The 13,657-nt window shown below is 39.4% G+C and overlaps 1 protein-coding gene across 3 annotated transcripts in view; it reads right to left on the minus strand.

Moving 5' to 3' along the window:
* Window positions 1-4,053: 4,053 nt before the first annotated feature.
* The window catches only part of GNG7 (G protein subunit gamma 7), a 72,822-nt gene continuing 63,218 nt past the window's right edge, over window positions 4,054-13,657 (minus strand). For all 3 annotated transcript variants that reach the window (XM_073685565.1, XM_073685583.1, XM_073685575.1), the window contains exons 2-3: window positions 11,380-11,500; window positions 4,054-6,181 (exon numbers count right to left, since the gene is read on the minus strand). In XM_073685565.1, the coding sequence (XP_073541666.1) occupies window positions 6,056-6,181; window positions 11,380-11,460 (207 nt within the window). In that variant the 5' untranslated portion in view covers window positions 11,461-11,500 and the 3' untranslated portion in view covers window positions 4,054-6,055. The remainder of the gene's footprint in view (window positions 6,182-11,379; window positions 11,501-13,657) is intronic.

Raw genomic sequence — 13,657 nt, forward strand, 5'->3', positions numbered from 1 at the left:
AGATTTTGCTAGAATACTTTGAGGGTGACATTTGCAGAGCTCCAAAAGGTGCCAGAACAACAGAAAAAAATAAAGTGACCCCATTGTAGAAATTCCACCTCTCAATCAATTCATCTACGTTTGCAGTGACTATTTTGGAACATACACGCCATTCTTTTGGCAACACGCACCCCGTAAATTGTTAAAGCGCACCTGTGAGCAGGATTGTGCTCAGTAAACCACATACACTGTCAGGTGGGTGACATTACACTGATTAATATGATCCCTTGGTTGATGAAATCAGTGCTGTGGTTCTTTTATAATCTTTATTTTCATTCCTGAGATAATAAGATGCTTGTGCTTTGGGGCGGCCTTTGGCGAGGGACTTTAGGTGATACTCTGCTTATGTATTCCTATGTCACAGGTCACTGCCTACTATTTTAAACACTGCCTGTGTAATTGTGTTCCAAACCTGAAATTTACCTGCAGCAAAACGGCGGCGGCCGTCCGCGCATGCGCAGTATCCTCTCTCGGTTGCCAAAATATGCTACTATGCAAGCGCGGCCGGTCGAGCCATATTGCTGCAGGTAAATTTCTTTCTCCTCCATCAAAATGGCGCCGCTTTCGCAGTAGCATCTATTGTCAAGTGATAAACGCTACTGCGCACGCGTGGGCGCTATTTTGGTGGAGGAAAAATAAATTTGCCTGCAGCAATATGGCGCGACCGGCCGCACTTGCATAATAGCTAGTTTCACCAACTAGATAGTAGATAGTTTCACCAATTAAATAAAAAAGAACCTGTACATGTTTGGTGTCTACGAACTCGTAATGACCTGGAGAATAAGAATGGCAGGTCAGTTTTACCATTCCGTGAACGTGGTAAATAAAGAAACCCAAAAAACAACTGTGGAATTGCATTTTTTTTTTTGCAATTTCACTGCACTTGGAATTCTTTTCCCGTTTTCCAGTACACGATATGGTAAAACCAGTGATGTCGTTCAAAAGCACAACTTGTCCTGCAAAAAATAAGCCCTCACACGGCCATATTGACCGAAAAATAAAGTTCTGGCTCTGGGAAGAAGGGGAGCAAAAAAGGAAAACGGAAAAACCCAAGGTCCTTAAGAGGTTAACAACAGTTGGAAAGCCACAGGTTGGACACCACAGTCTTCTATATGCATTGGACATTTGGTTGTAATATATTTATTTATTATACTTGATTGCATAGTGCTGACATATTCTGCAGCGCTTTACATACATTGGATGGTCTCCATTGGGATTCAATCTAAATACCCTTTTAGTATGTCTTTTTAAAGTGTAGCAGGAAACCAATATATACAGAGAACGTTGCTTGTGGTCAGATTTGACCCAGAACAGGAACAGCATGATCTTTGCAATTTTACAAAATCATAGCAAAAGTGTTATGGTTTTAGAAAATGGCGGTAGAAAGGACACCATGACTGCTTTGTGTGAACCCATCCACAACTGTTCTGCTATCTCATTAACTGATAATGCGCCATCATATTCCACAGCGCTTTACAGACATCATCATCACTGTCCCCATTGGGGCTCACAATCTACATTCCCTATCAGTAAGTCTTTGGAGTGTGGGAGGAACCCGGAGGAAACCCACGCAGACTCCTTGCAGATCTTATCCTGGGTGGGATTTGATAACTGCCTACTAAATACAAACATGTTTTCTAAAGCTTTCTTTGAAAGTACATTGTAAGGGACCGACGTGCTGCGGAATATGGTGATGCTATAAAAGCAACTGGAACTGAACACTGCATTTCATTTTCCAGCAAGATGAATACTAGCAGTCCCATTCACCTGTATGGGAATAAGGCCAAACTTGAAAACTTTACATAAAAGATTTTCCCTGGGGCTGCGGGTGGCATATTACAAATCAGGTTTCCCGTGTGACTGTGTAGCATCTGATTATACATACTGTGGCACGGCTCTGCCAAGCTAGGTTTTCTCCTACAGGTGACGCACAGAGATATTAAGCAATTGGTTGAACATCATGACAAACGTGAAACAACTCACAGCATTCCTGACATAACTAGAAAGGTGGAGGCGACTTCAGGAATTTATTTAATGACCAGATGATAATAACAACAATATAAGGAATGCGAATTTCTCTGCTAAGAGAAGACTCCCTTAAGATAGTGAGTGTCTTCCACTTAACATTAAAATAAGTGGGCTGAAAGATGCCATTTCACGTTTTATATACAGCAACAAGTGCCTAGAACTCATTTTAGAAAGAAGGCCTCAGCAGTTTTGCAAAATGTGCATCTAAGTTTTCCAACTTATGTCTATTCAAAGTTAATGCATAAGGATATAACAGGGAAAGATTTGTAACACTAAGCATCTCTGAGGGCATTGTGACCACCACATCACTTATACTTGGGTTCATCATTGCCAACATGACCACAGTGAGGAGTTTGTAGGGAGCATGTGCATCACCATTCAATCTATCTCTATGGAATGAGAACACAGATGTAATTTCACTACAAATTTCTCAGCCAAAAGGCTGTGTTCAGACAAATGTGTTCAACAAACACCTCATGGAGAGCACACTGACCAGTGAAAGCTAAAGAGGATGTCCAGGCTTGGGGAGCAGGCCTGCAGTCAGTCTCTGCGCAAGGCTGGAGACAGGCTAGTAAGATTCTGGCCGGGAGTATGCATATCACATACTTGAGGTAATGTGGCCAACAACCATCTAATCTGTATAGCCAGCTTAAGGTTAGGTTCACATCTGCATTACATTCCCTAATTTTTACAGGATCCTGCTCTATTTCTGTTATGATTAGATGACATCCACCGCTGAGAGCAGGCCTAGGACTATAGTGGATTCTTTCTGAATACCCAGAAACAGATTTAATTTGGAGCTGTAGCCATGGGTTTACAGGTGGTACATACATTTCTATTTTATTTCAATACTGTATAGAGCAAAAATGGAGTATGTCTGCATCCAGCAGAAAAAAAATAGTACGTTGTTTTATTGAGATTCTGTTATGTCACAGAGTCCAGGTTGTGCGTGTGCTTGTGCTGAAAATGTATCACTGCTAGATCCAGTGCATCTTACAAAGACCTGAAGAATATGGCAAAGAACAGTGTTAAAAGCTTAAAGATGCAAGTGTGCTCATGAAATTGAGAGGTCCCTAAAAGGGTTGAGCGAGTATGTTCTGTTCCGAGTATGCTCGGGCCGAGCTCCGAGTATTTATAGCTGCTCGGTGATATGGTTAAATCGCTCCCGTGTGCATGATTTGTGACTGTTTGACAGTTTTAATACATGGGAGGAATGTCTATTTCTTACACATTCCTCCCATGTAATAAAGCTGTCAAACAGTTGCAAATCATGCACACGGGAGCGATTCAACCATATCACCGAGCAGCTGTAAGTACTCGGAGCTCGGCCCGAGCATACTCGGCGAAAGGGTTAATAGAACATACTCGCTCAACACTAGTCACTAAGCTTTTGGTACTGCTTAACTATTTCATTTCTGTAGTCCGTAGTGTCCGAGGTAATTCCTAACTGTTTCATTAGGGCACAGCCAGGATTAGTAACTTTCTGAAGAGAGTCAGTGTTTCGGAAATCCGCTATAGTTTGTCATTTTATGGTGTCAATTATCGTGACTGTTTCTGTTCATCTCACTCCTTCTTCTGAAGGCCCATCCGATTTTAGGAAAGTGGCAGGACAGACATAAAAATAATATTGCTATTATTTTTGTACAACTACAGGTTTCACAAAAATGAGGTACTTTTATATGCCAGAATACTGGCGAAAATGTTTTTAGAAATCCCCCAACTCAAACGGTATATTAGAAGCTGGCTCCACTTTTTATAATAAAATGATAAAGCTTTCTTTACATAAAAGTGGACAATTCTAAACATTACGGTATTTCCTATTAGTAGTCATGAAAATACAATACCCAGTCATATTTTTATCCAAACTTCTTCTACTCATTGATTATCACACTTTTTCCTAAATACAGATAACATTACTTTCTCAGTGCAGAAAACGAATGTTCCATGTAACCTACGCGTCAGTAATAAAGCACACACGACAAAAGCTGTAAGTAAAGTGTAGTGAATCTTTATTTCAGTAAACATTGTAACAGCTACACCACAAAATATATAGTTACAGTGCAAAGTTATTTGGCACATAATAAAAGTTGACAGTAAAATTGCGAGGATTAATGTGAAGATAAACACTGTACAGATATTTAGGGAGTTCTCAACATGTTAGTCAGACAGGCAAAAGAACACCAAGGTTTGGAAAATACCATATACACCGAGAAAAGGAAAGGAGTCAAACACTGTAAAACTCTGGGCAGGTCACTGCGGATTAGTATAATACAGAATAGAGGAGAATATCACAGCTACAATGTATACCATTCATTACAAAGGGTGCCGCTACATAGGGTACACCACAAAACACAAAGAAAAGTGGGGAAGTCTCCAATGCTACTGGGGCTTAATAATGTGGAGACCAGGCCTTCCCTACAGCAGCTGGATTTTAATAGAAAGTAAAAGACAAGATGGACAAGCTGCTGATGGAAGGATGTATTTCCTAATACGCCCATCAGGAGGTGGATTTGCTTGCAGCAATGAGGCCACTTCCCATACAAAGCATACATTATGCAGTTACTATTTAGGCATTTTCTTAAAGTACAGAAGAGAAGCAGCACTTGAGCTTGGTTTCTAATCATTTTGGATGACTGCCTATTCTATTCTCTGGAGGGATCCTTAGCTTGTAAATGTTGTCTTTTATGGCTACATATTGTCTTGCCAGCTGAACATAAGCTTTTCCTATGTTATGAAGGTGGCAGAGTAGACAGCTACTGATGCTGGTTCCATGTTGTTGGCTACAATCTGTTATACAGTGTCAGTAAAGACCATCATTGCTGCAATCCACCTAGTGCAATACTAGCAGGAGACATGACAGCTGCTGGTTTTATCGTTACAGTACATTGAAAGTGGAATCATTTTTATCATCTATGATGCCACAATCTTGGCATTAGGACTCACATATACTATGTTTCATGTAAGAGAAAAAGTCTAATTGTGGCACTTCAAATATCAAGGGGCGTTGTACAAGACAAATCAGCGTCTATAAAGGGATCATAAGAAAACGAAAGATTTTTTGTGTTTTAAAGCTAATATCAATCATATAAATTGAATGGCACCATGCAACAGGAATAGCCATTAGGAATTATGTATAGTCAATATAAAACATGTAAGGAAATTCATGGAGATCTAAAACTGTGTATTACAAAAGACCATCCTCTCCCCATGAATTTGCTTTAACAGAAGAGAACACATGCTGGAATGTGATCTACCACATGGCATATAGTACCTTCATAGAAAGCCCATTTACCTGGACACAACGGGAATTTTGTAAAACAACCTTGAAATGGAACGGGATAGCTAGGCTTTTTATGGTATTTTCAGACATCTAGATGGAAAGGAGATATATAACTGTATGGAAGTAAAAATGAGCCATTAGAGCTTCATCCATAGATGGTTGTATAATCTATATGGTTTTCTCCATAACAAAATTGATGATGCTGTGTAAATAGGGGCTTAGATTGCTGAAGCCTAAACCCTAAAATTACAGTTTGGATAGGTAATACTTGCAACCTTCTAGTGCCAACTGTTAAGAAGCTCCAACAGAAAGAATAATTGGGGACTGTAGAGAAATACAGATGACGAGTGATGGTGGGAGGGTGTCTGAGGATGGCTCAATCTGGAATACAAACTACAGCTGTACAGCAAAGACCTGACACCTCTATGTACAGCAAATCCTCTCTGAAGATACTACTGGCACAAAATGTTTCTCCCCCAAAATACACACACACACGAAAATAATAAAACCTACCATTGCAGTCATCTGAATGTATCAACGTTACATTGGAACTCTAAGTGTCTCTCATATAATATGCAAGACTGTGTTCTTTAATTTTGCAGCTGGCAAAATGTTGAGCTGAGTTATCTGCAGATCATGGTTATCTTGAATCCGTCTCAGATGCCATCAGCAGGTCAAGAAACTGCTGTAACGCTTGGAAGAGGAAAATTATAGAATAGAACATGGCTTTTTGTCCTTGAATGGATTCTCTGACGTTGGCACTCCAACCAGCAGCGGATCATTTTTGGCATGCTGCTCGCAGTAGTTCATAAGATCTGCCGCCGCTTTAGAGACCTAAAGAGTTACAGAAAGAATACACCATAGAAAATTACTTCATACGGTTCTTGATATGTTATATAATGTGATGAAAAATGACACATGTATCAAACATGTAGGAAATTCTGTACCCCGAAGCAGAGTATGATATGAATTTCACGCCCAAGTAAAGCTAAACTGGTATACAGAATGAAATTCACCAAATGCCCATTATACAACTAATTACATATGCCTTATGTGGTAATCTCACAGGAGCACTGCTGGCTGAATGCTGACCTCTTTCTACTGGTTAAAGGGGTTCTTCAGGAATAAAAAAAGATAGATCTAAAGGAAATGTCCTTATAAATAATTTCCTAAATACCTCAGTAATTAGCAAATCACACTCATTTTGTCTAGGGAGGTAATCACTGTAGAATTAAAATGGCCGCCATCCTGTTAAACTGACAGAATCCTGTCCTAGAATGCACCAGCTCAGACTTATGTGAGAATCTACAATAGGAAGTGGTCGAGCTATCATCAGCAGTGTGAGCAGCCTCTCCTTACCCCAGTACACCTGGTGCTCACAGACATCTGTTCTAGCATTATTATTATTAAATTCACAGAAACCACATTTTGGGATACTTAAATAATTGATCAAAATGATCTCCCACTATTTGTCCCAATCGGGACCCATATATCTACAAAAAGTGAACTCCATCATGAATTTAATGCTTACAAACAACTACTGGAGCCATACACTTGTAAAATCATAGAATTTATTAGATGATCATAAAATACGAATACCACAGTTAAATTATTTAAAATACATAGAGGTGCAATCAGAAGGACTCAAAATATATTCCCTGTAGGGTGAGCAGCAACGCAAAATATACACCAAGTCACTTATATATAGATATATTTGTATATTTCAGCATATGTACATATAATTAATAATTGCCCAAGTGCAACATTACTCAAACTAATATCAGCAAGTGCATTATGCTGTTTATGCAGCCACATGTCAAGTTAATCCCAGCGCTAGCCATAGGAAACAAGGATCATGCAGCAATTCTATACAGAGACTCAATTATAGTGATTTACCCATCACAAATGGTGCTACTCACACCCGGGAGACCCTTGAACGCGCGTTTCTCGTTAGCTTTATCAACAAGGAGGTACATTTGATTCTATAGCGATTACCTGTCTAGACAAAACTATTATGATTTTCTAATTAATTGTATTTATAAACTTATTTATAATGATATTTCCTTTAGTGGTTTATCTTTTTTCTATTTCTGGAGTACCCCTTTAACCACAGAATAACAACCAATGGAAAACAATGTAAAGCCAAAATGAAGGCTCTGTTTTTAGTGCTAATACAGTATCTATGCTAGTTTATCTTTCAAGGCAACTGTCTCCCAAGTGACAGAAGTATTAGAGGGTCATTAACTGGTGCTTGTCCCACACTATGTACATACATAAGTATCTTTCAATTGTAGATAGCCATGAATAGAAAAAGCAAGGATAGCCTGAGAGTAGATGTCCATTTCAAACTTTATCCTGCACTAAGGTACAGGCAACTCAAGTGTACATTTAGACAGCTTCAAAAACTATTCCCATGTCAACCATTCATGGCTAAGATGGGAATATCAATGGACTGGCCACAGGTGGTTGGGAAAATGCAACAGGCGAGCTATCCTGTTCACTTCTATGAAAGGTACTGGAACAATATAACAAAGCCCATTACACTGTCCTGACCAGCTTTGGCCACCACATCTAGGCAAAGATGGACTACCACTTTTAGGGCTTGCTCACAAGAGCGTGTACATCAGTGTTATACTATGGGGCAGCACTGATCAGCGTTTCTTTTCTCATACCAATTTGGCATGAGAAAAAATTACAACATGCTGTGATTGGCATCCATTCAAGTCTATGGGTGCGTGGAAATCATCAGACTGCGTTTGAGATTTCTGCGGACTCACACAATGGAGACATTTTGTTCTCAATCTTCTCCTCACCTGTGCTACGATTCTCTCATCCGAGGGAATAGGACCACACTAAGCTGACACCCTGATCAAACTGAGATCAGAGTGTCATTACCATAATCCATCTAATTCCCTAGGAGTAGAGAATATACTCGTGTGACCCTGGCCGTAAACTGATAAATCTTACTATAAAAATGTGTGTGTGTGGCCTCAGCCCTTCTCAGAATTGATCCATGAACAAATCAGCCACCCTCTTGTTACCTTTGAGCAGACATGCGTTTGCTGAACAGATTTTAATAAAGTAATACATGTACATTATAAATTCGTGGCTCTTTGTGCCACTTGTTTCACCTTGCTCACATACAAAATACAAGAAAATAACATAGCAATCATTGTAGTATTTTTCACAGGACAAGCAGATTACATTTTTCTACAGCTCAATTGTTTTCCAACTGGCTGTTAAAATTTCAGTTTGAAACCAGTATAAAAATGAAATTAACTTGGAAATAGCATTATTAACCAACTACATTATAGTCCCTAAAATAGTACTTACAGAATACTGTGTCACTGCAGCCCTTAGTAAACAGGCGGCAAACACCGCTGCTGTGTCATGTAGATGGCATCTGCTGGGCATCATACATTGCAGAAAAGGGTACAAATTGGGATAAACTATCACTCAGCTTTGTGAATTATTATATTATAGTTCTCAGAAGCTATCACCAGTTAAAGACTAGGCAATTTACCCCAGTTACTGACCAGGCATATTTTCTCTTTTTTTCCGTAAATGCGGTTTAAAGAGGATTTGCATTTTTTTTTATGATACATGTATGATAATTGTTATGTTATTTTCATACTCTCTTTAATTTTTTTTTTGCGACGATCAGGAAATATTGGTGGGAAAATAAAGGAAATACATTTTTTTTTCACATTTTTGATGTACAATACGAAGTTATATTGTGGTACCGTGTTAGCCAGAAAAATTGATGTAAATACTTTTATGCCCAAAAATGACAAAAGTATTCCTGGAGTGATACCTTTATTGGCTAACCAGAGAAAAAAAATATTTTTGAGCTTTCAGAGCACAGGGGCTCCTTCAGGCAGGATTACAAAGAAGCCCCTGTGCTCTGAAAGCTCAAAAATATTTTTTTTCTCTGGTTAGCCAATAAAGGTATCACTCCAGGAATACTTTTGTCATTTTTGGGCATAAAAGTATTTACATCAATTTCACATTTTTAAATTTTTCAATTTATGGCCACAAAGGACGAATAAAAGACACTTTAAAATTTGGTATCTTTTCTGTAACAATTATTTTTAGATATCAGATGAATAATTTTATTGACAGGGGTGGAGCTAGTAGCAATCATTTGGACTGGCAGGAGCTTTTATTTATTTTTTTACCTGCTTTTTTTTTCATATATTGTGAAAATAAATGGAAATGCCCAGTTGTTTAGAATTTCAGCACTAGAATTATGTTTCTACTGGATCCCTAAACAGATAAGCAAGTTGGCAAGTGCTGTGGGGACAGGTTGGTAATTTGTAACGAAGTGTACAGGTGCATCTCACAAAATTAGAATATCATCAAAAAGTTTATTTATTTCAGTTCTTCAATACAAAAAGTGAAACTCATATATTATATAGAGTCATTACAAACAGAGTGATCTATTTCAAGTGTTTATTTATGTTAATGCTGATGATTATGGCTTGCAGCCAATGAAAACACCAAAGTCATTATCTCAGTAAATTAGAATACTTTATAACAACAGCTTGAAGAATGTTTTTAAAAGCCGAGATGTTGGCCTACTGAAATATATGTTCAGTAAATGCACTCAATACTTGGTCGGGGCTCCTTTTGCATCAATTACTGTATCAATGCGGCGTGGCATGGAGGCGATCAGCCTGTGGCCCTGCTGAGGTGTTATGGAAGCCCAGGTTGCTTTGATAGCAGCCTTCAGCTCGTCTGCATTGTTGGGTCTGGTGTCGCTCATCTTCCTCTTGACAATACCCCATAGATTCTCTATGGGGTTAAGGTTAGGCGAGTTTGCTGGCCAATCATGCACAGTGATACTGTTGTTTGTAAACCAGGTATTGCTACTTTTGGCAGTGTGGACAGGTGCCAAGTCCTGCTGGAGAATGAAATTTCCATCTCCAAAAAGCTTGTCTGCAGAGGGAAGCATGAAGTGCTCTAAAATTTCCCGGTAGACGGCTGCGCTGACTTTGGTCTTGATAAAACAAAGTGGACCTACACCAGCAGATGACATGGCTCCCCAAACCATCACTGATTGTGGAAACTTCACACTAGACCTCAAGCAGCTTGGATGGTGGTCTCTCCACTCTTCCTCCAGACTCTGGGACCTTGATTTCCAAATGAAAATTGGAACTCTTGGACATTGTGTCAATGACTGCCTTCTGGACTTCTGTCAAGTCAGCAGTCTTCCCCATGATTGTGGAGCCTACTGAAACAGACTAAGTGACCTTTTTAAACACTTAGGAAGCCTTTGCATGTGTTTTTTGTTAATTATTTTAATTTACTGAGATAATGACTTTTGTGTTTTCATTGGCTGTAAGCCATAATCCTCAACATTAACAGAAATAAACACTTGAAATAGATCACTCTGTAATGACTCTATATAATATATGAGTTTCACTTTTTGAATTGCAGATCTGAAATAAATTAACTTTTTGATGATATTCTAATTTTGTGAGAAGCACCTGTATATTGAAGCAGTCGTTTGTCCAGTGCCATCTTCATATGCTCAAACTGCAGTACAGCACATGTGTACTTTCATGGCATCGCTGGTATTAGACAATGACACGTTATCTGACATCCGAATGGCACAATGACAATGGTCATCCGATCATCTTCTAGTAGCCAGTATCTCTTTTCTGTACAGGCTGTCCATTACTCATATAGAATAGTGTACATATAGAAGCACACAGTGACACACACAGACCTCACTGTACTGTTACTGCACAAAGAAATGTACTGGTGCTTGATAAAAGGAACATTGCTCCTAGGGTTAATCACCGGAATTCTTGTCATATAACAATCCAATAGAGGTTACTGTGCGCAAAGGACTAATCTCTATAGAAGAGCAGTGTATCGTTGCCCAGATGGCTAGCTAATCAGTTCAGATCAAATATGATAAAAACTAGTAAAATCCCTTAACCTTCCAGTAATCTGGCTTATCCCAGTAGAATCAGTTCAGAAGACAATCAGACTGAACCAGAAGTTAATGAACATGTTAAGTATACCTTAATTCTTTCAATACCGGCCTCGATACGGAGTTGCTCCACCAGCTTTCGAGCTTGCGCTATGTTGTTAGAGGTTGACATTATCTGCCATCAGATCTTTATCCACAATTTGAAGAAATGTCTGAAAAATGAATGAAATATTGATAATGCTTCAATCACCAAAGACAAGCTGTTTAAAGGGGCTCTCCAAAATAGATAAAAAAACCTAAAAGTAAATTTCATTATAAATGCCTAAATACTTTTAATTAGCAAATCACAATCGTTCTTTTTACTGAGAGAATCACCATAGAATTAAAATGGCCACTGTCCTGTAACTCTGCCAGAAACCAGTCCTAGAATGGTGGTAGGTAAGGTACCTGTGAGCATGTGCAGCAGGAAGCTGAGCCCCCTTCATGTGTAGAGAGCTGTGCTTGAAGATTCCAGGAGTCCTGAGTAGAGGTGGTACATACCGATTTGCAGGACTCGCTCCAGTGGCTAAATTAGTAATCTGTTGCAGCCGGACAGGTGCCTGGAAGACTGCCTCTTTGCTGGACAGCATCCCCAACTCCTCTATTGCTTAGCCAGCCAGCAACGTTATTGTTGCGGCATAACGCACACGTGATGCCACCCTAAGATAGCTAATCAAAAAGAAGAGCAGTGGATGCTGGCAGGTAACAGATGGTTTGCAGGGCACCTATTCGGCAGCCACAGGTTACTGGCGTGGCAGTTGGACAAGGTCCTGCAATTCGGTTCATACCAGTTCTATTGCTGAGGAAAGAGGCTGCTCACACTGCCATCCAACCTTTCTTTCTAATCTAATACTCAAGATACCAGTAGTGCTGAGGTAATGAGGCTGGTCACAATGCTGTCCACCCAGTCCTTCCAATCAAATACTGGAGATATCAGGAGCACTGAGGTAGGAAGAGACTGCTCACACTGCTGTCCACCGTTTTACTGATGTAATACTAGAAATAGCAGTGGTGCTGAGGTAAGGGACTGCTCACACTGTTCTCCACAAATATTTGAGATACCAGGGCTGATGAGGTAATAAGAGACCACTTACACTGCTGTCCATCCTATTGAATACTGGAGATACCAGGAGTATTAGATTGCTCACACCACTGTACACCCTGTCTTTCTGATCTAAAAATGAAGATACCAAGGGTGCTAAACTAAAACAGAGACCACTCACACTGCTGTCCACCATCTGTCTGTCTGTTTGTCTGTCCTAATACTACAGATATAAGGAGTTCTGCGGGAAGGAGCTGCCTACACTGCTGTCCAGCCTGGCTTTCTGTATGACATGGTATAGATACCAAAAAGTCAGACCAATGGAGCTTTCTATCGCACATGCTCACAGGACCTATCCTAACATTATTGGACTAGTTTATGGCAGTGTATCAATGCAGCGGCCATTTTAATACTACATAAAAGTTGTTATTTGTTGATTAACTGTATTTAAAAAATTTATAACGATATTTCCTTTAGTTATTTTTTTTTCTATTGAACCCATTTTATGTAGATTATTTATTTAATTTTACTCACTTTTATAGCACCATTAATTCCACAGAGCTTTACACACAATATTGGCACTGTCCCCATTGGGGCTCACAATCTAGATTTTCTATCAGTATGTCTTTGGAATGTGGGAGGAAACCAGAGAACCCGGAGGAAACCCACACAAACACGGGGAGAACATACAAACTCCTTGCAGATGTTGACCTAGATGGGATTTGAATCCAGGACCTCAGCGCTGCAAGGCTGTAGTGCTAACCACTGAGCCAGTAAGGGTGACTTCTGTAAAATTCAGATGAGGAGGAATCCTAATAAGCTGAATATATGCATGTGATATATCCATGGTTGAGTGTCAACACACGTTTAGTTCTATTGTGCATGTACCGTATTTCTCTTTATTTTAATTTGAGGAATTATCTCTATAATAAAGGAGCATCAGACTAAGAATGTTTTATATTTCCATGTTATTTTTCATTGCAAGAAACATGATGTCTGTGATGCTAAAATTCTTCCTGATGATCCACATTATGAGTCAATGAGGATTTTTCTGAATATGGTACAGCCATGGACAGGCATGCACAATTGCTGCTTTGCTATCATCTGCAGTCTGGGCATTGCACATTGATCTAATATTAATGCAAATTCTCCCGACGCTGCTTCTCTATCAGAGAAGAGGATTATGTGCCGTTCTATTCTTTCCTCTGACAATCGGGGAAGATCATTCATCAGTGCTGTTGGCGTCTGTCAGCTGGGGCTCCAACATGGTGGAGTACTAAGTGTAAAA

This window comes from Phyllobates terribilis, unplaced genomic scaffold, assembly GCF_046119375.1.
Source record: "Phyllobates terribilis strain yellow unplaced genomic scaffold, ASM4611937v1 Scaffold_1__5_contigs__length_1240528914, whole genome shotgun sequence".
NCBI classification, from domain to species: Eukaryota; Metazoa; Chordata; class Amphibia; order Anura; family Dendrobatidae; genus Phyllobates; species Phyllobates terribilis.